Here is a 25929-nt window from a genome sequence, read left to right on the forward strand (position 1 = left end):
GCGCATACAAATCTGTCAGACCAGACCAGTCAGGACATGTTTTGCACTTTTTAAATGACAAGTATGTGTGATGTGTGTTAAGACTGACAGCATGACATTTCTGTGCTGCATTGTTCCATTAAGTTTCATCACATTCATTGAATTTAAAGGAAAATTCCTCGTTCAATACAAGTTAAGCTCAATATTGATTACCACAAAAAGTAATCTACAGTTACAGTGAGGCACTTATAATGGAAATGAATATGGCCAGTCTGGAAACCATAAAATACTGACTGTTTTAATGCAGACACAAGACAATGTGACCGATTTTTGTCACATTATTTACATTTTCTGTGTAATGCTATATCCAAATTTACAGTTTTGTAGCTATGAAAACAGCCTCAAATGATACAGAAGTACAATGCTTTATTAGCTTAGCTAAATATTGGCTCCACCATAACCTTGATTTTAGGTTGTTGGTGTTTTTTTCTTTTTCCTAAAGAGGTGAATCAAAATAAATTGGCTAGTATTCAACCAGGAGTGTTCCTTTTAATAGACAAACTGTGTGAGCAACGACTTTGAACAGAACCATCAACGGATTTATATTGTGTTGGATTACCACGACTCTTATATAACAGTTATGCTGGTTATCATGGGATTTCACAGATTCGTGCAAAGCCTCTGCATAAGCATATGGATCAAATCTCTCCTTTCTTGTCATAGACTTTAAGATGAGACTTTTAGCTTCGTCTCTCCTCCTCTCTCATTCTTTACTCTTTCATTCTCTGGTGGTTTTTCTCTATTGGTTAAAACTTTAATTTATTTGAATATGGAATTCAAACACAAATATCTCTGTGTACAGTATTTTCAGCGGTGTGAGTTTTTGGGTAACCTTTTCAAAAATAAGGCACAAAGTACATTTGCAAAGTGACTGTAGTAGGCTATAAACCGAAATAAGCAATGTAGGACACATACTGCAAAAAATCAAAACAAACAGTATACCTGGACGAGGTTTTGAAATTGAAATCTCAAGTTGACATGAATTAATGTAAAAGCAAAATGTTTGGTCATAGCATTATAATAAAATGTAACATATTCTTTTAAATAAATTGATTTATTGACCCACCGTTTCTATATGACCTTTTGGTGGCCTGTGAGAAGCGGCTTTTCTGAACCAGTGACAGACAATATCAGAGGGGCAGGGTAATAATCCAAGTACATCAAAAGATGTGGGCACGAGGTGCCAACGCAGGAATAATTTAGCAGCTGTATAAATTGTGAATGGGATTAGTAACAGTAGTGTTGCTCTCTGTGGGTCATGTCACTGACCTTCACCCCAGTGACTTTATCAGCCATTTAACAATTAAAGAACAAATGGGACCTGAAACACAAGACGGTTTGTGTCACTTCAGCAGCAGCATGAGCGTCAGTCCTGGTACAAGTTTCTACTGCCTTTGCCAGCTGAGGAAGTTCAACCTGCCACTGAAGCTGCTGATATGGGTCTATTAAGTAGTCACCGAGTCTGTCATGTACACCTTTAGAACTGTCTGGTTAAATCAGACAAAACAAGCCTGCAGTGAACAGTCTGGGCAGGGGTTTTTAATCTTTTAGATGCCATGAACTGCCAAATATGACCTCCTGCAATCCCTATAGAGATCCTCATCCTAAAATTGTAAAGGCAGCTACATATTTTCATGTAAAAGACCTAATACTGTAGAAAAATATAGGCCTATTTTTTAAATACGTGTGAAATATTTGTGAAATATTTTGTTTCTATTATGGTAAAAAAAAATTATTTAAACCAAAATGTATTTATTTAAATCTAAATTTATTTTTTATTTATTTTAATCAAACGTTTTGTTTATTTATTTAATCTAATTGATTAATGTATTTTAATGAATTTAGATTTTAAATGTAGTTATAGTTAGCTAATTGGTTGGTTTAATCCAATTTTAATTATTATTAGTAGTAGTAATCGTAGTAGTAGTAGTTTATTTGTACTTTTTCACTTCTTTTCTCTAAACTTGTCCGCAGAGCCCCTAGCTCTCCCTTGCGGCCCCAAGTTAAGAAAACTCAAGCTCCAGAGTGAGGAAAGGGCAAGAAAATAAAATATATTATAATAATATTGCATATTATTTCATACTCTTCGGCAATAGGAATATTACAAGGTATAAACCATAACGACCGTTATTTACTAAACAATAACAATTTCAAGTCATGCAATACACAAATAGCAATTTCGTTTCATTAATAACCGATCGTGTTTTCAGGATCATATTGCGGTGTCTTGCGAAATCCTACGTCATCAGAGAGCGTCAAAAACACCGTCGCAGCTCCGCGCCACATTTCATTGTCATTCACCAGCGCTGTGTTTTCAATCTGCATGTGGCCTCTTGCAGGGACGTTGCAGGATTGTTTACGTCGTCTGCGCATGTAAGTATATTTACTCCTTGTAACTTCCATAGCTTTATGTTATTTGCTATATCAACGCGTTTCCGGAACTGAATTGTCCTGGAGTGAGAGAGATGCTTCATCTTCGATCGCTGTTCGTCGGTGGCTGTCGCATTAACTGCCATATCCATTGAGTCTTTTCGCCCTAGTTACCTCTAATTTTATTCTGTTGCATGCTTGCTGTTGGATTAAAGATTAGCAATTTTTTTTTATAGCGGGTTGTATTTGATTAACGTTACTTGCGTAGGCAGCGTTGTTATTTTAAACTGATCAACCTCCGATGTCCTTGTGACTAGTTATCGGTGTTCATAACTTAAAGGGTTTGTTGAAACTGGACCAAGAGGATTATTTTGGGGTTAGTTTAAAAAAGAAAGAAAGTGTTTTTAAGCAAGAACAAAAATAATACAATGATATTACCATAACGCCAAGCCATAGCATTATCGCGGAACTCTTGAAATGGAATCCTTTGTATGTATGTGAGTTAATCTAATGTCTTGGCGGTTAATTACTAAATACAATTTTAAAAATCGAACTAACTATTCAAATTCTAACAGAGATTCCAGACAATAACAAAAAAGTACCGTGTAATTATTAATACAATCACTTTACACTGTTACCACTACAATACTCCTGTATGAAGACGTTTTCAAGAATAAAATACGTTAGTTGTACAGCCTAAAAAAATCTAATCAAAACGCACAATAAATGCAGTGACGTTAAAAATATAAAATATATAAAGATGGCAGTGTTATTAATAATAGATTAGCATGAATTTTAAAGATACTGTTAGGCTATATATATCTACTCTTGAATATGGTGATGAAAGCAGTTGTTGTCATTCTGTATATTTTAGCCCTGAGCTACTAAGTTGTAACTTTGCCCGACTTCGTGTATTGGATGTTATTTTAGTTTTTTATCATTTTTTGTAATTGCAGTATATACTTTACAAGGCAGGGAACAATCAACAATGTAAGACGCTTCCATTGGGACATACGGAATTTGAGTTTGAGAAGGAACATTAACAAAAAACACGAGGAGCAAGGCTGAGAACAAACAAGTAGCCGAATAAACTGTTGTCCGTACATGACCCGTATTATTTCGGACTTTTTCATTTAGAGAAGTCGAAGCACGCTCATCCTTGGATCCGTTTTACACTCACGAGCTTCTGAAGATGTTTTGCCACCTCAGGCTTCGACAGGAGGTTATAAACTGCATTGCAGTTTCATGTCGGTCACAGTACTGTTACCTCATGTATTATGCATCTGGGAGGGTCGCAGGTGGAGGTTTGCTTTCCGTCTGCTGGCTGGTGAAATCTGAAACGAAACCAATAGTTCAACGGCTATGATAAAATGAGTAGTGCGCTGCAGTATTAATATGTCGCGCTGTTAACTGATATGCAGTAATGTGAATACAGTCGACCCCCACGAGTTGTTTCACAGTTTATTTACCTAGGAATGATTTATTGGTAGTTATGTGTTTACAGATACGTTAACTCAATTGGGATGTTGCTATGACTAAATGGTGTAGTTACCGTTTGTGAAATTGTAAAAATAGGCCTTTTGATGAAACTTTCAAGCGCTTCTGAGTAATGGCGCCCCCTGGTGTCAGTTTGGCGAAATGCGTGTTATGAGTGAATTTAGCAGACAGTTTGAGAGCTTGGAGAAGAATAGAAAACGAAACCTGAAGTGATCTGTGCCTAGTTCGCTGCATTCTGCGTTTAAGCGTGTGTTGTTTTATTTGCTCATACTATTAAAAAAAAAAAACGTGTAGTTAAGTCTCAGGGCCATCACGTATTGGGGAGTTTGTGGATCTAAAACATTTGCTGAGGCCACCGGGAAAAACGTTGGAGTATTGCTGGAGTGTAATCCGTCTATTTCATTTTCATTTTTCAGGCGGAACACTGTTTAGTCAGTGCACGCGTCTAGGCCTCATCTAGTTCATCTGTTAAGTTCATCTGTTTTTCAATTGATTTTGTGGTATGTATAACTTTCTCTGCTCGTCGGAATGTTTTTTTTTTTTCTTGTTGTCAGAGTGACTGAACAATTACTGTAGAATATGTGCTAGAACTAGGAGTCAGTGATTCATTTTAAAGAAGGCTTTTTACATAGTGTTGTTGTAAATGCTATTATTTCCATCCTTTGAGGGCCCCACTTCTGCTTTTGAGTGATATAGCTACTAAATTTATTCTATACAGGGTTCCCATCTTTCCACGGTCACGGGACACCTAGAAATATCAGGCAGTTTTCAAATTGTGAGTTACAGACTCCAGACCACTTTTCAAAGTCATGGGAATGTCCTGGATCATTTATTTGTGTTGAGCATATGCAGTTGCTTTCTTAGAAATATTGTGTTGTTTAGAAATAGCTTTTTGTGAATGCAGTCTTCTTCTTTTTTTTTTTTTACTCCTTATTATGTTTCTTTTTTTATCATAGTCATTTTCTAATATTTAAATAAATTATTAATAACCTATCTACTTAAGCTCTCAGTTTTGAAGACATTCATTTATTTAATTGGCTTTAATTTCTGCTCTTACAAAATGCATTTTCCAATCTAAACCATTAATTTGGTACTGTACTTTTTTTAAGCTTGAAAAAGTGGTAACATCATAGTATTCTTTAAAATGCCTTGAAATGCCATGTTAGGACCATTCATGCACATGGAGGAGCACATGGAAAGTGATTGAGGAGAATCACTTTCCTTCTCGCTTACCCTCACGTTTATTTAGAGAGTGAGCTATTAATTATGTCTGAAGTTAAATGTGAAGCTGCACTAAGGTACTGGATTCTTTTGTCCACACTAGGGTTTGATAGGAGGGTTTGTACACTGTAATGTGACAGGGTAACATGCAAAAAGTATGTGCTTATAAATCTAGCCCTCACATTCAGTTTTTTGCTTTGTGTCTTATGTAATTTGTGATAACCGTGCTATTTTTCAGAGCTATTGTTGCCTGAATCTATTAAAAATAATTAATTTACTGGCTTAGTTGCTGTATTGTGAGGGCTGTAGAATCTTAATAAGCAACTTTTTTAAAAACTTGCACAGCAATTCACACCAGACCTACACTATGCAGTAGGGAAAACTGCATTTTGTAATCTAGTGTTAGGTTCACCTTTTTTCTGTCTTCCAATGTTTTGCCAGTCTCTTATGAAACGGCTTTACTCATCATTGTGCTTTAGCTACTATAGTTGCTCACATTTGGAGAGAATGTCCTTGAAAATGCTTTCCTCCAATACCCATGACCACTTTCCCTCACCATAAGGATCCGCAAATTACTCGCTAAGCCAGAGATAAATTGATTGTGTCACAATAAGCATGAATAATTAATCTGTGAGCCTTTTACCAAGTATTCAAATTACAGTCTGCTGTGTTGCCAAGAAATGTGCCAACATAATTTGTGTGTCTGTACAGCAGAGGCGTACAGTAGTGAAGTATTTTTACTTTCCAAGTAATTTTATTTTTCAAGTATGTGTATTTTATCAGTGTTCTTCTTTGGAAAACATTTACTTTACAACATTCCAAAACATAATATTGTAATTTTTACTGCACTACGTTTCATATTGAATATCATTTAATATTTTAATGTAATTAAGTATTAAAGGTAAAAAATAACCCAAACTAATTTATGAAATGTAGTGCAGTAAAAAGTACGACATTATGCTTTGGAATGTAGTGAAGTAAAAGCTTTCAAAAGAAAAACACTGATAAAAATACTTAACTACTGTCCGCCTCTGCTGTACAGTGTCACTGCAATATCAAAAAGGCAGCATTCACTTTGCATTCTTTAATGGATTTTTCTGATGTTCTGTCTCTCTGCAGAAGCAGCAGTGCACAGACTAAGCCTTTACTGTCGTTGTGACATTACATCCAACAACTGCGTCTCATCCCAACACATCCACCAAGCCCAACGCTACTCCCTCCTCGCCCCCGACCCCTGCGCTATGAGCAGAGGTAGAGGAGGGTTTAACAAAGATTGCCAGCGATCCTCCCTCTCTCCCCAACAGGGAAAACCTCAGTTTCATTCCTACTCGACCACTGGTCACCCACGGGGCCCTTGTGTCCCAAGCCCCGGCTCTGTTTCTGGCAGCTATCCGCCCTCTTCTCTTTACTCCTCTTACCCGGGTGCTCCTGGCGTGCCTTCACGTGGTCGTTCTTTTCCCCCTAGTCCCTCTGATCCACCCCTGTGGGCTACCCCCCAGCACAGCAGTAATCAGATTTCCGACTCAAATGGTGTAAGCTTCCGACAAAATCAGGTGCAGTTCCTCAGGGGGCAGAGTGCACAGGCTCCGCAGTTCAAAGTACCCCAACAGCGAGGGTCCCAAATCTCCAGCCAAGGGGAAAAGGTCTCAACTGGGCCTTTCCATTACCAGACAGGCTATCAAGACTTCAAAACAAGCAGTAACAGTTTTGGAAGAAGAGACTGCTACGCCAGAGGCCGAGGAAACTGGCAAAGGGAGTATAACTTTGGACCTAAGAAAAAGTCAGGGTGGAATCACCCTCACCAGAAGGGACAGTATTATCCGAATCAACAGACTACGCATTACTGGAATGCACAGGCAGATGATGTGTCCTATGGTCTTCATAGTCTGAGTTTAGGTGACCGGATAACAAAGGTAGACAACTCTGACTCTTTGTCCTGCAGTAGCATTTCCAGCAAGGTTTCCATTTCTCCAGGCTCGGTCAGAGAGTCTCTGTATTTGACCCCTGAGATCCAGCAACAGGTCTTTGCTTTTTTGACGTCACTCGGGCCAGACGAAACCGTTCAGGCAAGGGCCTTGGGCAAAAAGCTCGGCCTTCCCAAGAAGATTGTTAATAAGGCTTTATATGCCCTCTTAAGGACAAACCAAGCAGTGAAGCAAGGTGAGACCCCTCCTCTGTGGAGACTCTGCAAGGAAGAGGACAGTGAGCCTATCAAAGGGAGAGACCAATCGCAGTCTTCAAAGGATTCTGTGAAAGAGCCAGGTCAGAGTTCATCCATAAAGCAAGAGTCTAGAGAGCGCCTTACCAGCACCAGCGCTCCCTCTCCATCACATATCTTCGTTGAGGCTGACGGCAATATCAGTGACCAGTCGGAAGACTCTGAAGGTGACAATACCTGTGAAACATTGTTTCCTGTCCAGGATCAACAGATTCTCTTACCTGCAGTGCAGTTGGTAAACATGTCAACAATGGCCGATTCTAAAGATGGCAAAGAGAAGATCCTACAGTACCTCTATGAAGTGGGCACGGGCAATGCGCTTGTTATTGCCAAGAACCTCGGCCTGCGCAGTGCCAAGCAGGTTAATCCCACACTCTATGCCCTGGAGAAACAAGGTGATGTAAGGCGCAACACTGAAGTTACTCCACCTACATGGGCACTTAGTGCACACCGGCAGGAAAAGATGGACCGCCAACGAAAAGTTGCTGCGAATGCAAAACAGGATGAGAACAGTGCTGAGATGTTGAACTTGGCAGCTGAAGGGATTGCAAATGTAGCTTCGGTCAAGTTGGAAGCAGATGATGCATTTGATTTTTCTGGTGATATTGGAGCAGTGCCGATGGAAGGGGGTGAAAATCCATTGGTGGAGATGTTGGACAACAACAATATTTTTGGTAACTCAGAGATTGACATACCTAGCTTGGAGCCAATGCCCCCCAAAACCAGTGACCTTTCCTCCTCCACCTTCCGCTACCAACCTCCTCCCCATCAGTTCTCATACTATCAGGATATGGCCAGTAATGGAGGAGAACGTTCACAGTGGGCTTCTGATGATATTCCAGAATTCCTGAACACGATCCGCTCCGAGGTTGCCGTTTCATTGGCTGCTCCCCCTCCCCCAGGCCAAAGTCTGGAGATAAGCAGATTCCAGAAACTGAAGGAGGCCCGCGGCAAGAACCCAGTTAGTGGGCTGATGGAGTTTGCTCAGCATCTTGGACACACTTGTGAATTTCTACTTCTGGACCAGTCTGGACCCTCACATGACCCCCGGTTAGTAGATGAAAAGTTTATGTATGCATGTCAGCATTTGTTTGTCTGTGTTAAGACAGTCTTTGCCTCTGGCTTTTTTGGAAGTGTATGTGTTTGGACGTTAGATACACAGCTGTGATTTTAATTTAAGAATTTGTTAAACAGCCAATGTATTTTTGGAGATGTTACAAAAGTAATGTTCTCTTGTTAGTGGCTTATTTGGTGAAATGAAATTGCATGATTAAGAATTAGTAGAAACAAACTGTTTACATTTAAACACAGTTTATAGCTTGAGGGTTTTTTTTGTCTCCAGGTTTCGGATGCAGGTCATGTTAGATGGTCGCAGGTTTCCACCAGCTGAGGGTTCGAACAAAAAAGTGGCCAAAAAAGATGCTGCAGCCACAACCCTAAAGATTCTTTGGCGGGAGATGAAGGGAGCAGGTGAAGAGGATGAGGAAGAACCGAGCTTTGAGGGAGCTGAGTCAACCACTGACCTGGCAGATGATATGCAAGTATGTTTTTTTTTTTTTTTCTGTATCCAAGTTGCATCTCCCACAGATTTAATCTCCCACAGCTTATCTCTTTGAGGTCCTATTTACTTACATATATTTTAGAAAAGCACATACAGTATATTTATGTTGTATATAAAATGGAATATATTTATTTAAATATAATATTGATTTAGTTTAATATAAAATGTATTTATTTGTTTATTTATCTCTCTCTCTTGCTTCATATCATTTCTAAAGAGTGGTACAGAAACTCCGCCCCAGGCTCTTTCTCGGTCTCTACCTGGAGGAAAGAATCCCGTTTCTGTCCTGATGGAGCACAGTCAACGCAGTGGGAATGCCATCCAGTTTATCAAGACAGGACAGGAAGGGCCCCCCCATGATCCACGGTAAAATGCATCTCACCGTAAAGGGCTTTAGGTTACATCCCTTTAATCATACTACAGAAAGTCACATGCTTTTTGTCCTGATGTGTGTCTATTTTCCAGGCTCTTCCTTCCCCCACAAATTCTCCATATCTCCATTTCATTCTGTACTATCTCCTTTCATTCTTGCGCTTCTTCTTGAAGTCCTTGACTCTCCTTTTTTACGTCTTTTCCCAATTTCCCCTTGTTGCCCCTTTTTTTTGTTGGGTGTAAAACAATTCCTGCCTGCTTTGTCTGACCCTGGGCCAAAATGTTCTTTTATCTGTATCTTTTTTTTTTCTGGTTCTTGCTCATCTTACTTTTTATTTCAGTTTTTACACTGTTCCCCCAAATTGAGTAATTATAAAAGTATTAGATGTGGTAAGAAGCTATTGTCCATTTAACAGAGACTGCGGGTCCTTGAAATTCTTGAAAGTTTGTGAATCTGAAACGTTTTTGAAAATAAACATGCATAGATACAGGTCCTTGAAAGAGCTTTAATTTATTTTGTGCAAGAAGTTTTCTGGAAAAAATTCCATATTATTCCCTCCGCTCCGCTAATGTGTTATTTCGCCAACATTTCGTGGCTTATGCATACTAGTTTGCTTGATTTACATTAGTTACAGGCATTTATGCGTTACGTTAAGTGTTTCCCGCGTGAGGTACTTTGTGTTGTACGTTGCCATGACTTTCACGCGCACACTAAACTACTACGATGGTACCTCCAACGTTTTCAGTGCTTACACCGAACCCAAATATGTTCAGTCAATGACTGTATATTGTGTTCAATAAAAATAAAACATTTGTGATTTTATCTGTTGCCCAAATATTGTGTTTAATGTAATGTTGAATTGCTTTGCTTGTTAAGATAATGTAAACCTATGAGGCAAGAAACACAAATATGCTTTTAAGTTTATCTTAAAACTTCTGGTTACATGAGCCTAAGCGCTTTTCAATAAAATCCATGCAAAAGTTAATATCAGACCCTATTAGAATATATTTAGAGGATGTACCAAATATTCTTTAAATAGAATGGACAAATAGAATATCAGATGTCTGTCATATGACCAAAAATAAATGCAAAAAAAAGCTTTTTTACATAGTTGTGCTTGACGCATGAAAACTGTAATGTATCTTACAAGGTAACACAGTGTAACCTTGCTCTCACTTGAAATGTGTCCCCATATTAAGTACTTGAATTTGAGAATATTGGACCTGGAAAGTCCTTAAAATGTCCTTGAATTTGAGGGTATTGGACCTGGAAAGTCCTTAAAAGGTCCTTGAATTTGAAGTTAACCGAGGTGTGAGAACCCTGAATATTGCAATCGTGATATGGCCTAGTATGAAATTAATATATAGTCTGCATGTGTGCTTAAGTGTTTTCATTGATCTGAGCGCTCCACACAAACCCCATCTTTGGCACTGGTCTAAGTCACATTTGAAATGAGGTGTTTATTCAAATGAGAGTTCTGTTGCAATGTAATCCCAGTGTAATTTCAGTATGATTTTATACTGCCATTTTTACCCTTGGTATCTAAGCAGCAAAAATATGAGATGTTAAATGTGTGTTACATCACATTTCAAATCACAATTTGAATTAAAAAACAAATAGTGCATCACTAGAAGGTGTACAAGTGTGGAAGAAAAACCCTAATTAACAACACAAAACACCAGAGAAACTTAAAACAGCTTTATTTTACTTTAGGACGGAGCAGTAGGTTAGATGGTATAGCTGTATTATTGCAGAGATCATACAAGTATAATATCTTGATGCAGTTGATGATTTTAGTTTCTCCTTATTTATTGTTTAACAACTTAAATGACAAATCCTAGTATTAGTTTAGTTCAGGACAGCCTCCACAAACATACATTTATAGTTCTGTCATGTGTCAGTGGATATTAATGTCCTTTTAGCAAAAGAGCGATTTTGATTACTGGCCTTGATGTAAATGTAGAACTGCCTGCCAAACTAACCTTACTAGACAATTTGGCTCTAGTATGCAAAACATGAATTTGACAGCATGCTTATATGCATAATTGCATATTTTTGTTTCTCTGTCAGTTTCTCAGTTTCAGTGTGCTTTATCTGTGTAACGGTACATTGAATGGCTGTAGAAGGTGGTTGGGTTGTAAGATTTTTAATGTTTTTGAAAGAAGTCTTTTGCTCATGCTGACCAAGACTGCATTTACTTGATCAAAAATAGTAAAAACAGATATTGCAAAATTATTTCAATTTAAAACTTTCTATTTTAATGTTTTAAAATGTAATTTATTCTTGTGATGGCAAAGCTGAATTTTCAGCAACCTTTACTCAAGTCTTCAGTGTCACATGATTCTTCTGATTTGGTGCTCAAAAAAAAGAAAAAGAAGAGAAATTCACATTTAGATAATTAGAATTTTCTAATTATCTAATTGTGAGTTGTTGTTTTTTTGTGTGGAAACCACACTTCTTTTTTTTTTTTTTAGGTTTTTGTTTTTTGATGAAAAAGCATTTATTTGAATCAGATTTTTTTTTCGTTGATCAATTTAATGCATCCTTGCTGAATAAAAATATAAATTTCTTAAAAAAAAAAAAACACTTAATGACTAGGGGTGGGGGGGGGGGGGGGGTATTCGATTCTTAGATGCATCGCGATGCGGACGTGGACGATTCTGAATTGATTCACAAATGTCAAAAATTTATTTTTTAAATGTTGATAACGTAATGTTGACGGAATGCAAAAGGCGCAACTCTGAAGCGCGGGAAGTGCAGTGCCCGGACCATCTGTGGCGTGCACATAACAGAGACGCATGATAGCTGAGCGAGAAATCCGACCGGCACCCTCTGCATTAAAAGCTAGCGTATGAAAGCCCTTCTATGAAGTTGAAGGGGAAAGTGACCTGGACAAGAGCCACACTATATGTAAGTTGTGTCAAACTAAACTAAATATTTTCGAAACACGACAAACATGAGAAACCATATTACACGTTTCCAATGCTCGGATGTACCGGTAGTCGCTGCCAACCAGAGGACCATAAACTCTATCGCAAATTTGATGGTCAGGGATTTGCGTCCATATTCTCTGCAGATGTTAATTTGGTGTTCAGATGTCCATTTCATAAAAGCTGTTTTCGATTGTGGTATATAGCAAAATAATTGTTGGTGCTCCGGATTTAGTTTTAATTCATAAGTCTTAGACTCAATTATTTATTTGTGTACAAGCAGCTGTATGTCACTAGTTATTCAGAATATGCTGAAGTCCACAAGCACTACTTTTGTATGAGAGCTGCTGGTACAGAATTCTATATTTTTGTATAAAAGCTGTGATTTTGGTACAGCAAAATGTTTATTTTATTGTCTGAAGGATTATATTGCTCATTGCACATAACAGGAAGTTATTACTTTATGTTAGTGATTGTTTATTACTTTAAATGTTAGTGATTCAGAATATGCTGAAGTCTGTATGCTGCTACAGACACTTTTCCTGTTAGTTTTTAATGTTGGGACATATTCTGGCAAATGTAACCTTCCTGTTGACTTGTAAACTCATTTCAATTTGTTTTATTAATAAAAGATATTGGAAGTAAATTCATAATGGGTCATTACTAATACTTTGCTTTAAAAGTACCAAGTGAGAAAAAAGAAAATCTGTATAGAAAAAAAGATGCATCGTTAATAGTTTTACAATCGCATCGCAGCCCTCTGAATCTGAATCAAATCGAATCGTAAGGTGCCTAGGGATTCCCACCCCTATTAATGACCCATTCTGTTCTGTGCGATTTGTAAAAGCTGATTGGAGGATTCAGAGCTCAATGGAATAGAACTGCCTCAATAGATTTGAAAATACAGTGAGACTGATTTGTCATTTTCTCTCCTTTCTCCCACCATCTTTCTTGTTTTTTCTTACTTGAAAACTTTACTGTGTCAGGTTTATGTTCCGTGTAAAGGTTGGGGAACGTCTCTTCCAAGAAGCCTCAGCACCCAGTAAAAAAGCAGCGAGGCAGCTGGCAGCGGAGGAGGCCGTGAAAGAGCTAATGGGAGATGGACTACTACATCTTAACAAGGTGAAGAGCGATTCTGAGATGGCACAAGAAGAAAAAGAGGACTATTTGAAAGATGGAAAGAAAAATAAATGTTCGTATGCTTGTAGACTGAACACGATCTTTCTTTTCCAGCCTCCAGCTAATTTCTTTGCTCTGGGCGACAATGAGTCTCAGGCAGCGATTCCTGCGTGCCCCTCGCTGCCCCCCCTCACGGCATCTGAGCTCCAGGCGGCACATGAAGCGGGTGTGGGTGACCTCATCAACCACCTGAACAACAACGCAGTGTCCGGCCTCCTCGAGTACGCCCGTGCTCGAGGCTTCGCTGCTGAAATCCGCCTGGTGGGCCAGTCCGGACTCTCACACGAGCCCAAGTACGCTTGCACTCTTACTTTCACATTTCTTTCAGATCTTTGTCCTTATTTCAGAAGCAGCAGAATTCTCATCTCCGTATCTGACTCCCCGCTGCTCTGCCATACAATTTTATACATCACAAATTTACCTCCCTGTTTTACAGGTTTACTTACCAGGCAAAATTGGGAGGACGGTGGTTTCCTGCAGTGTGTGCTAGTAATAAGAAGCAGGGGAAGCAAGAGGCAGCAGACGCTGCTCTTCGAGTGCTCATTGGAGAAGCAGAGAAAGCAGCACGTACTGGAGAGCTAACGCCAGAGGTATTAAACGCGCAGAAACTTTACTAAAATGTATAATAAAATTAGTAGTAACTTTTTAACTATGCATTAACTTTTCATTAACAAAGTACCATTAAATATTGAGGGCTCATAATATTTGAAAGAAGTACAAAATTCACTTTTCGGTGTTTTCAAATGTTACCCTACATTTGAAAAATGTTCTAGGTAAACTTCTGATGCTAAATTGTTACAATTGTTTGCGCATAATTCACATCGCCACATTTCATTAGAATTACTACAATTTATGTTGCAGTTTTCAATACGTTTTCTGAATGAGAGAACTTTTAATAAAGTTCTGTGTAATTCTGCCGTGTTTACTTGCCAAAACAAAGGTTTACTCATAATTGGCTTATTTTTGGACCCTCCTTGAAAGGGTTTTACATGTACTAATAACATAAATTCATATATAGCTCACAAGATTTGGGTCATATCACCCATCCCTATATCATGATATGAGTAATTTTATTTCACGATAATGGTATATATCACAATAGTTATTTTTGCTTTTAAATAAGGTTTTTATGATATCAAAATATTTGATACCATTACAATTTCATAATTCTTATCACCATTCGCAGCGCTGAGACGGTCTCTCAGAGAGCATGCGCATATAGTTAAATGAGTTGTCTTTTGCCACTAATTACGCTTCAACGGTTTAAAATCACCTGTTTTTTAAGCCGCAATGCTAAATGCATGCAAACGATAAGCTTTTGTGACCGCTTGAGCATAACCACGATCCAGTTCAAAATCTCTACTGGTTGACAAATTTCTACCAGTTAAAGGGTTAGTTCACCCAAAAATGAAAATTCTGTCATTAATTACTTACCCTCATGTCGTTCGACACCCGTCAGACCTCCGTTCATCTTCGGAACAGAAATTAAGATATTTTAGTTGAAATCTGATTGCTCTGAAACTCCTCCATTGGCACAATGGTACTTTACACTCTCAAGACCCTTAAAAGGTACTAAAGACGTCGTTACAAAGTCCATCTCACTACAGTGGTTCTAAAATAACTTTATGAATCGGCGACAATAGTTTTTGTGCGCAAAAAAACCTTAAATAACGTCTTGCATGGTGATGACGATTTCAAAACAAAGCATCATGAAGCTTCGAAGCGTTATGAATCACTGAGCCGAATGATGATTCGGATCGCGTGTCAAACCGCCAAACTGCTGAAATGTGGCGATTCAAACTGCTGAATCGACTCAGTGATTCATAACGCTTCGAAGCTTCATGATGCTTTGTTTTGAAATCGTCATCACTATGTAAGTCGTTATTTAGGGTTTTTTTGCGCACAAAAACTATTGTCGCCGATTCATAAAGTTATTTTAGAACCACTGTAACCAACTAAAATATCTTAATTTCTGTTCCGAAGATGAACGGAGGTCTACCTGTATATTTATATGATTTATATACAACTATTCATATAACTCATATTTATAACTCCATTTTTATTGTATGAATTTATATTTATTTACATAATTATAGGATTATTAATTATTTATATATTTGGGTAATATAAAATATTATATACACATACATGCGTACATACATACACTACTGTTCAAAAGTTTTAGATCAATTCTGTAAAATAAAAAATAAGTCTTTTGCTCACCAAGGCTGCATTTATTTGATCCAAAATACAGCAAAAACAGTAATATTGTGAAATATTTTTATAATTTAAAATAACTGTTTTCATTTGGAATATATTTTAAAATGCAATTTATTCCTGTGATGTCAGCTGTATTTTCAGCATCATTACTCAAGTCTTCAGTGTCTCAAATGATCCTTCAGAAAGCAATCTAAAATGCTGATGTGAGAATTCCGCTTTGATCAGAGAAATAAATTACATTTTAAAAATATTTTCAAATAGAAATCAGATATTTTAAATTGTAAAAATATTTCACAATATTACCGTTTTTGCTTTCAAATAAATGCATTATATATATATATATATATATATATATATATATATATTATATATTATATATTATATATTATATATTATATATTATATATTATAGATAGATATATATAGATATATATAGATATATATAGATATATATAGATATAGATATATATAGATATATATAGATAGATATAGATATATAGATATATAGATATATAGATATATAGATATATAGATATATAGATATATAGATATATAGATATATAGATATATAGATATAGATATATAGATATATAGATATATAGATATATAGATATATAGATATAATCTCTATCTATCTATCCGTTTAAGAATAAATCGTAAATAACCATATTATTATTATTATATAAATATATTTTACAAAAAAAATGTATGGGTTGTCTGTTAGGATGCAGACAGCCTATGACTAAAAATCATTAGAAAGGTCTAAGGATTATAAAGAAATATATATTATACAAATGTGCTTTTTATCTGTGATGTCTATGTCTTTAATATGAAATATGAGCCTCTTATGCATCCACTGTTGGGATTAAAACTCCTGTACATTGAAGAAAAACGTATGTATTGTCATATAAATTTATTTACAAGTATTATTTTTCTTATTTTCTACCCAAAAGTTTAATTCATACTGGAGGCTAGAGGGCGCCCTCGAGCTGAATCTCCACATTTGCCTCAGTGAAGTAATCGTTTTCAGGAAATCCCTATGGGAAATCCCTAATGAGAAGCTCGCTGTAGGCTGAATAAAACGAAGATAGAAATGCTTTGACTGATTAAACATGAAGATAATACTATAGCAACAAGATATTGTGTATTTGAGTTCTTCAAGCCTTCTCGGGTATTTTCATAATAATAAAGTATTCAGTGCTGATTGACTTTCTGTGATAAGAAGCCACATCAGCTCGACTGACTATATGAAGTGAGTTAAAACATGTTAATAAACGTATTTTGTTGGACAACATGTTTATGATCGCTTCACATTACTAGTTTGTGAAGATGTTTGACGCGTGTTGCTTTTTCAAACGCACGTTATAAGCGACTCAAACTCGCAATCTTTCAGACGGAGCAGCGTTTACTCCTGATCATAGAATGACACGCTGGCCGTTTGTTTATTTAATTAAAATCGCAGCCTTTGCGCTTTCATAATCGCACATTCCCCAAATCGCGATTGCGGTTCAATTTCGATTAATCGTGCAGCCCTAATAGGAAAGCGATTTCCTAGATTAGAGACCAGTTGTACATTATTTCCCTGCACAGTGCTCATTATTCAGAAACATTTGACCGGTGAAGGCTGCACTTGACCAATCAAAATCTAAAAGAACTACTAAAATTGTTTTTGTATGTTCCAGTTGCCGGTATCTGGCAGTACGATGCATGATCAGATTGCCATGCTAAGCCATCAGCGCTTTAATGCACTTACAGCACGCATCCAGCACAGCCTTCTGGGTAGGAAGATTCTTGCCACCATCGTTATGAGAAATGGATCAGATACTCTTGGAACAGTTGTCAGCCTTGGGACAGGTACATAGACTTAAACACAGAAAGAGCCGGCATGATGTATGCACTGTAATTAGAGATGTGCTGTAATTGTTGTCTTTACGCCTATAGGAAACCGCTGTGTTAAGGGAGAGGAGCTTAGTCTTCGAGGGGACACCGTTAATGACTGCCACGCAGAAATCATCTCCAGGAGAGGCTTTATCCGGTATCAGCTTGCAGCAGAACTTTCTCTCTCCCTCGCTGTCAATCCCATAATTCATTTTTCCTCTCGTTCTACAGCTTTTCCCTCTCATTCTTCAAGATGGAGTCTTATTTCACAGCAGCTCATAAATATATTGACTTTATATTCAGTGTTCTGATGTTACTGTGAGACGGACAGAGTGTCTGCTCATATGCCTCCTTTCTTTCTTTCTTTCTTTCTTTCTTTCTTTCTTTCTTTCTTTCTTTCTTTCTTTCTTTCCTTCTTTCCTTCTTTCTTTCCTTCTTTCTTTCTTTCTTTCCTTCTCAGTGATTATGGTACATTTGGGATATAAAACATTTGAAAATGTATATTAAAATATTAATATTTTAATAGCATCAATTCTGATATGGCAATATGTGATGCATGATTTTATATTTCAAATACATTATTAATTGTCTTTATTGTTTTTAAATGTATTCATGTAACTTTTTTTACAGTTAACTTTAATCTAGAATTAAAAAAAAGTGAGACCTGCACAAAAAAGCACCAAGTTTTAACTATTGCACATTTGATTTTGATCAGCCCTATTAGTAAAAAAAACCAATATATTAACAATTTGTAAAATCTGTATGGCTCAGGTTTTTGTACCGTGAGCTGATGAAGCATTGGGAAAGCCCTGGTGATGAGAGTATTTTTGAGGTGGCAGACGATGGTAAGCTGAAGATCAAATCTGACATCACCTTTCATCTCTATATTAGGTGAGACATACGCTTCCTCTTATCTCAGCTAGTTTTAGAACAGAGATTCATCTGAAAACATGGTGATTTCATGTGCCTTTTTCTTTGTTTCAAAGCACTGCTCCTTGTGGCGATGGCGCTCTGTTCGATAAGTCGTGCAGCGAGGCTGCTGATGAAAATGTCTCTGGACACATGCCTCTCTTCGAGAACGTAAAACAGGGCAAGCTCAGAACCAAGGTGGAGAACGGTAAGCGACTGAAAAAGAACTGTAAATAACGGCATCAATGGGGTAAAAAAAACAAATACAGATTTTCAGATTAATCAAGATCTTCTGAATGATTTGATACCTGTACTTAAAAATTAAAAGATTAAGCTTTTAATCTGCGCCTTAATGCAGAAACTCCAAGATCCATTTCTATACTACACATGCTGACAAAGTTTCTGTTAGAAATTCTTGATATAAAAATCTGCGTGAAACGGAAGTTGGGATTTTTATTGTTTTAGTTTTTTCCCTATTGTGACGCATCTGAGTGAAAGAGGTTCTCGAACAAGAAAAAATTCTGGGTGTGAATAGATTTTGTCCATTAGGAACCCCAGTTGGTACATCACTATAATATTAAATGTTAAAATTAACTGATTTATAGGCTACTTCCATTTAAATTACACATAAGGAAGTTTTTATAATAACATTATAATACAGTTTTAATTATGTTTCTACACTTAAATGGTGGCTGCCATAGAAACACGATGGGCCCTATTTTAATTATCTAAGCACATTATCTAAGTGCTAGCCACTTTTGCTAGTTTAATGACAGGAAAAATGGTCAGCGCGCCAGGCGCATGGTCTAAAAGGGTTATCCCTATTCTCTTAATGAGTAATGGTTGTGTTTTGGCATAACGTGCAATAAACCAATCATTGTCTCCTCTCCCATTCCCTTTAAAAGCCAGTTGGGCTTATGTCGGATTCGCTATTTACATGGTGGAAATATAGACACCCTCAACCTGTCAGTTTAAAAACGTGTGTACTGCCACGATTGGTTAAATAAGTAGCCAATTTAATTCGTCATTATTGCAAATAGGTAATTCTGATACATGCAATTACTATCCATTATGACATGTAGGCATTTTTATCTCTGTGCACAATAATAATCTTTTACGTTGTAAATCTTTTTTTTTAGTATTTGGCATGTTTGTGTGCTGCTGCATGTCCCTGTGTGTGTAATAAGCAGAGTGTACGTGCTATTGACTCAACCAGGTTTCAGTTGGTCAATGGCGCAAAGGCATTTTAGTTGCCTCAAAATGGCAACGCGCTAACAATGTGCCTGAACACACCTCGTTTTCAAACCAGCACACCCATGGGCGAACAGATGGGCGCAAGTTCATTTGCTATTTAACCAAATGACGTGAAAATGACAACTGTGTCAGGCTGAAACCAGCAAAAAAACACTTGCGTCACGCCTGGCGAATGATAGGGCCGGATGGATTTATTCAAACGCATAAAATATTGAAGTACCGGTAGTTGCAATGTAGTGAAGGCGCTGACATCTTGCGCAGATTTGGGACAGAGTCTGCGCAGTAGTGATCTCGGGACTGGAATCTGCGCAGTAGAGGTGTGATATCAAAAGCCCGCCCACACTCTTGCAGATAAAGAACAATTCATTATGTCGGTGTGAAATAAACAGTTATGGAAATGTAGAAATTAAAGCTATAGCTCCAGTCTCCTCCCAAAAAAAGTCAATTAGTACCTCAGTGACAACTTCACTCAGAGAAGCTGTCAATCATGACGTCACACCCCCTGTTTTTAAAGCATGAAATGACTAACTAAAACTACGCTTATTTAAAAAACAAACACTTGAAATTAAATCACGATGATAGCATGCCTACAATGACAGAAACCAACTTTGGAATGTTATTTGATTGTTTATTTTGTCTCACGTCCATTAGAAAACACAGAGCGGTGGGGGTTATAACCTTTACTGGGACCAACCACCTGGGTGCGATCGAGGCGTGGAGGCTTCAGTTTCTGAGCTGTAACTAGTAATAAAGCAGAAGAGATGATCAGTTCACATTTGCAACAATGATCTGTCACGCTACATTAAAGAGCGCCAAAACTGTATTTATTATTTGAATTTTGTAATAAAATTCACATAAAGCTGAAACATTTTCATATCAGAAGTAACAAAGCTTATTGAGATTTTTTGGATGGGAGGCGTGCTACAATGTTTGGTTCATTTATCAACTAAAAACGCATAGACTGAAAGATCAATTCTTGGGCTTTATGAATTGTTATCGGTTCTTCAAAATATAAATTGATTAAAATCAAGAAATCTATTTTTTTTTACCTAGCCCTTCTGTGATCTCACGTGGGTGATCAGTTGTCTTGACCACACGTTAGTAAAGGCCCCAATATACTTGAAGCGAAATCGAAGAACGAACTGGTGTGACGTCTCACACTATTCCGGAAAAGTTTGCTCCGGCTGGTAAACGCCACCTTCGCATTATCGTTGGTCCTTGCCGATTACTTAATAGGTAGGTGTGCGCAGATGCTCCGCCTTCTTTCACGTGGAAATGTTTTCTGGTTCATTTCTCCTGTGTTGAGTCTGTCGAGATCAGATGTCCGTGAGTGAAAACATGAACACACTGGAGAGCTTCTTTATAATAGAAAAACAGAAGTTTTAATGAAACGAGAAACTGACACGGTTTTTCATTTTTAATATGATAAAGCTGCTTGATTTCAAGCAATCTATTGTATAAAGTGCTATATAAATAAACGTGGGGTGACTACTAGAGTGCCGAATTGCAGAGCTCGTGCAAACATATACACACGTTGCTATGATCAGATGCCTCTCTTATGCTGTATAAAAAAATGCTTGCTGTTTTCTCAATTTTGTTGTTCATTTTGTTATCAAGAGGAAAGCGTGCAGCACATATTGACATATTGATCTAAATGGGATGTTCGCTATCAGTATATCGCTGGTCACGTATTTCAAAATTAGCTTTATTCCTAAACGAAGAACGTGAGCGAGTATATCAGGGCCTTAAACGTGTCATCGGAGAACAGATTATAAGGGCACATCATGAATTAAGATGTATAATGATATTCAGAGAAAAGCTTTAAATGGCCAACTACTGTACAGTAGGAACATGCTGTGACGTAATTCCAGGACCTCAGGTACACAACTCTAGTGCGCTAACTGTCGGATTAAACAAGACGCACTCAGCAGTGTTTGTCATGCCATCTGGTTGTGGTTATCCTGCCAAAGAGGTTCTCTATAGCCACGTGAACGTGGCCTTTTGCCAGGCAAAACAGCCATTGTCTAGTGGGATAGGAGAACAGCAATTACGTGGCAAAAGCGGTTGGCAGGTAAGCTGATGTATTTGTGTGAATTCAACTTGACAAGTCTGCACATGATGTTGGCAGTTGTGTTTGGTTAGCTCTTGTGCCGACCCTGACACTGCTGACAAGGAAGTAAAAAACAAAAAACAGCCTCATGATAAGCCAGATTATGCTTGCAGCTAATGCTATTTGTCTAGTTAGCTAGTTTTCTAGAGCTACCGTAGAAATTGTTGCAGTCTTCTCCTTTGGTCCTCTACTGTACATTCTATTATTCTGTTCTGTATCTATTATAGTATTATTGAATTAACCTAGATTCTCCACCTTTTCCTTTTTCTGTTCTCATTAACCTTACCTTTTCTCAGGTGAAGGCACCATCCCAGTGGAGTCCAGTGATATTGTGCCCACCTGGGATGGCATTCAGCATGGTGAGCGCCTGAGGACCATGAGCTGCAGCGACAAGATCCTGCGCTGGAATGTGCTCGGCCTACAGGGGGCGCTCCTTAGCCACTTCATCCACCCCGTTTATTTGCGCTCTGTCACTCTTGGTAAACACACATCCAATGTTTTCAAGCCTGTGTTTGTTTTATTTAAATTTTATTTACAATAAAGGCTTTACACAGGAAGTCCTAAAGGTATTTAATTGAAACTGATTGAAAAATCTATAATAATAATAATAATAATAAATTATGTGAAATTGTATTTGTTCATTATATTTAAATGACCATTTAGAATTAATTGTAAATGTATTATTATTATTATTATTATTATTATTATTATTATTAAAAATGTGTAAAATTAGCTAATTGTTTTTAAATACAATTTTAACTAATTAAAAATTATGAAGACAATAATAGTAATTGAATTGTATAAGTTATTACAATTATTTTACAATTCATTATACAATTATGTAAAAATACTGTTTTATGAAATTATTTATAATGTATTTATAATGTAATGTATTATAAATAATTATAATGTATTTTATTATTAATAGTAGTAATAACAAATTAGATAAATTATTACTCGTATTTTATATTAAAATTCAAAGTTTTGTATTATTAAAATATGCTTTATGAAGTTATATTAAAAGTATTATTTTTATTATTATGCTTCATTCATGGACTATTTTTTTTTAAATGTGTTTTGTTCAGGGTATCTCTACAGCCATGGTCACCTGACTCGAGCTGTATGTTGCCGATTGGCTAGAGACGGTGATGTGTTCAAAAAGAGTTTACCAGCAAACTTTACTCTCAACCACCCTGAGGTACACGCACACACAAACAAAGCAATGCATTTAGTACTATGAAACTTTTGTTTTTAATAATTGTTTTCTGTATTGCTCTCTGCAGGTGGGCAGGGTGAGTGTGTATGACTCGGCACGCCACACAAGTAAGACCAAAGAGTCCAGCGTTAACTGGAGTCACCCGGACCAGGTCACCGTTGAGATACTGGATGGCACCAAGGGCAAAGTGGACAGGTGAGAGACAGACCCATCCGTCACCATTGTAAAAAGGAAATCCAGCTTTTCTAGCTAATTGAATATTTATCCGAAGCGGCTCAAGACCTAGACACCTGCTTTTGTTCATGATCTATCTTTCTCTCTTCATGCCAGTTCCAAGATGGAGGTATCACGGGTTTCCAAGTCCAATCTGTTCCGTCTCTTCCAAGCTTTGTGCCAGCGTGCAGGCCGAGCCGATCTACTGGCACTGCCGTCCTACGCCCACGCTAAGATGGCTGCCACTTCATTCCAGGATGCCAAAAGGCTGTTCTTCCTGGCGCTGAACCAACATGGATATGGCGCCTGGATCGGGAAGCCCTTGGAAGAAAAAAGTTTCGAGGGAGAAACCAGAGGCTCTGAGCAAAGGGGAGGAGGCGGAGACGTGTGGGTTCCGGGTTGCGTAGTTGACCCCAATAGCTGCTTGAGCTCAAACAACAATTTACAGTCTGCAGCACAGGGCTTTTAGGGATAGAGAGAGATGAAGAGAGAACAAATTAAGGGATGGATGGAGTGGAAGAGTGGCTGGCAGCAAGAGAGAGAGAATTGAGGAGGTATAGAGAGGGAGGAACAGGGTAAGCCTGTGGCTTTGGATTTGAACTTTAACCATCATGACAAAGCAGTAACGGATGTTACCATGGCAACAGAGCCGTAAACTCAAGGCAAATTGGACTTGATGAGACATGAAGTAGAATCTTGCCTTTTTTTTTATTCTTTTTTTTATTTTTAGAAAGCTATAACTACAGGGTTGCATTTGTTTTAGCGGGATTTCCTTTTTCTTTTTTCCCATTTGCGACCATCACAATACTGTGTTAGGTGACTGCGTGGCCACATAGCTGAGGGATAATTCTGTTTTTTCAGTCTCTCTCGTAGTCTTTTCGATTCGAATGATACATTTAGGTATTTCTCATTCAATAAAGAAATTTTAATGATAGCTGTTGCTAGTCAGGTATATATTTACTGACATTCACCTCTTTTATCTGAGTTGGGTTGCAAAGGGTCATTTGTGACTTGAGTTTTAAAGTGTTAGTTCACGCAAAAATGAAAATTCTCATTTACTTGCCCTCAGTGTTGTTCCAAACCTGTATGACCTTTTTTTATTCGCGGTGAAAGATATCATCAAATAATATATTTTGAGAAACATTTCGTTACCAAAATTCTACAAAATATTATCTTTTGTGTTCTTCAAAAGAAAGAAATGGATATAGGTTTGGAATGACTTGAGGGTAAATTATGACAGAGTTTTCATTTTTGGGTGAACCATTACTTTGTGTACCAATATGTACCACTTTGTCATTTACCCACCTTTTTTATTGATGTAAATTCTGTTTGCTCTAAATCTGCATGGGGGGAAAAAAACTGCTTCTGTATTTACTTATATTCAAATTTTTTTGCACTATGAAGTTCCACATACCAACACTTGACTAGACCGCTTGAAATATATACATAATGTACATACAGATACATATGCACACAGATGTATATATAAGGTCTGTTGAACGAGTTTATACATATGCGTGTGTGTTTATGTATGTGTATATATTGTATGTATATATTTTGTAATGATTCGTATCTTTGAAATCCAATTTATTTTCTATCTTTCATTTTTAGGATGTAATTTTATATGAGGTGTGTATGTTCTGTTTTGACTATTGTTGATGTGCATTGTTTGTTATACATTGGGGAGGCTTGTGGTAGATAATGCATGCAGCCAAACAGTCTACATTCTGAGTGGTGAAAGCTGTAGCGGGTGGTGAATGGCACAAACCAATCATATGCACATTTGTGTGTGTACCTTTGTGGATCTGAACTATTTCTTAGAATATCATTTTGCCCTTTATATTGTAAACTCAAGTCTGCATTGCTTGTTTCATGTGTTCAGACACTGTTAATTGATGTACTGCTTCAAAACTAAAGCAATACTAACATTCTGTTTCCTTCCAGCAAATGTGAATCTGTATGCCTCAAACATTTGTCATCAAACCATTGAAGCCTACTCCCAAATTCTTTTAAGATAAGTTCTGTTCTATTAAAAAAGTAAAAGAGCATTTTCTTTCCATGAGTTGCTTATTAATGTCTTATGATTTTTGCATTTCATAGCACATGTTGAACGCGCTCTGGTTATAATTGTGATGGTATGCGTTTTCCCAGGATAGGTCGAAGAGGATATGTAGTTCAGAGTGCCACTATTTACTTGCATTTTCTTCTAATCAAGGATAAAAAAGTTAAAACCAATATGCCTAATTATGTTTCAGTATGGAATACAATATAGACAGATAGCAGAATATATTTTATTATTTGTTTATTATAATTATTTAATATTTCAGGATAAATACATACACACAGACAGTGAGAGAGAGATTAGATATTTTATGAAATAAAATCTGAATCTAAGAATTTTGGAAATGAGTAGGGAATGTGCATTTTTATACAACTAATTTATGGTAATTGGAGTTTGTTTATATATGTATATCACATCAATTTACATTAATTCACTGCTCTACCATTCATTGCATATTTAACTGTATTGTTAAAATATATATATATATATATATATATATATATATATATATGTGTATTAGAAAACAAAAAAATGGTTACATTGATAGGACAAAACTGTATTAGAAGATCTTTTATTGGAGTGAAAAAAAAAAAAATCAAATTCCTAACCTCACGATTGCAGTGAAAACAAAATTGTTCCCGTTCTCGCAGTTTCAGACTACTTTGTGAGAGAAATCCTT

The 25929-nt window shown here is 37.0% G+C and overlaps 2 protein-coding genes across 3 annotated transcripts in view; both read left to right on the top strand.

Annotated features, from left to right (window-relative positions):
- The window catches only part of slc50a1 (solute carrier family 50 member 1), a 214583-nt gene that overhangs the window by 167144 nt on the left and 21510 nt on the right, over positions 1 to 25929 (top strand). The gene's annotated exons all lie outside the window — the stretch shown is intronic.
- adar (adenosine deaminase RNA specific) lies at positions 2281 to 25249 on the top strand. 2 transcript variants are annotated; one of them, XM_079837640.1, is made up of 15 exons: positions 2281 to 2412; positions 6247 to 8395; positions 8688 to 8886; positions 9124 to 9272; positions 13196 to 13331; positions 13443 to 13681; positions 13825 to 13978; positions 17291 to 17462; positions 17550 to 17643; positions 18258 to 18377; positions 18473 to 18603; positions 22056 to 22238; positions 22845 to 22957; positions 23043 to 23170; positions 23306 to 25249. In XM_079837640.1, exons 2-15 carry the CDS (start codon positions 6369 to 6371, stop codon positions 23655 to 23657), a joined length of 4197 nt encoding a protein of 1398 aa, XP_079693766.1. In that variant the 5' UTR covers positions 2281 to 2412; positions 6247 to 6368; the 3' UTR covers positions 23658 to 25249. The 2 variants fall into 2 exon arrangements, with proteins under 2 accessions (XP_079693766.1, XP_079693767.1); XM_079837641.1 differs by lacking the exon at positions 2281 to 2412 and adding an exon at positions 4092 to 4406.

The sequence above is a fragment of the Gobio gobio genome (genome assembly GCF_949357685.1).
Source record: "Gobio gobio genome assembly, chromosome: 15".
NCBI lineage: Eukaryota > Metazoa > Chordata > Actinopteri > Cypriniformes > Gobionidae > Gobio > Gobio gobio.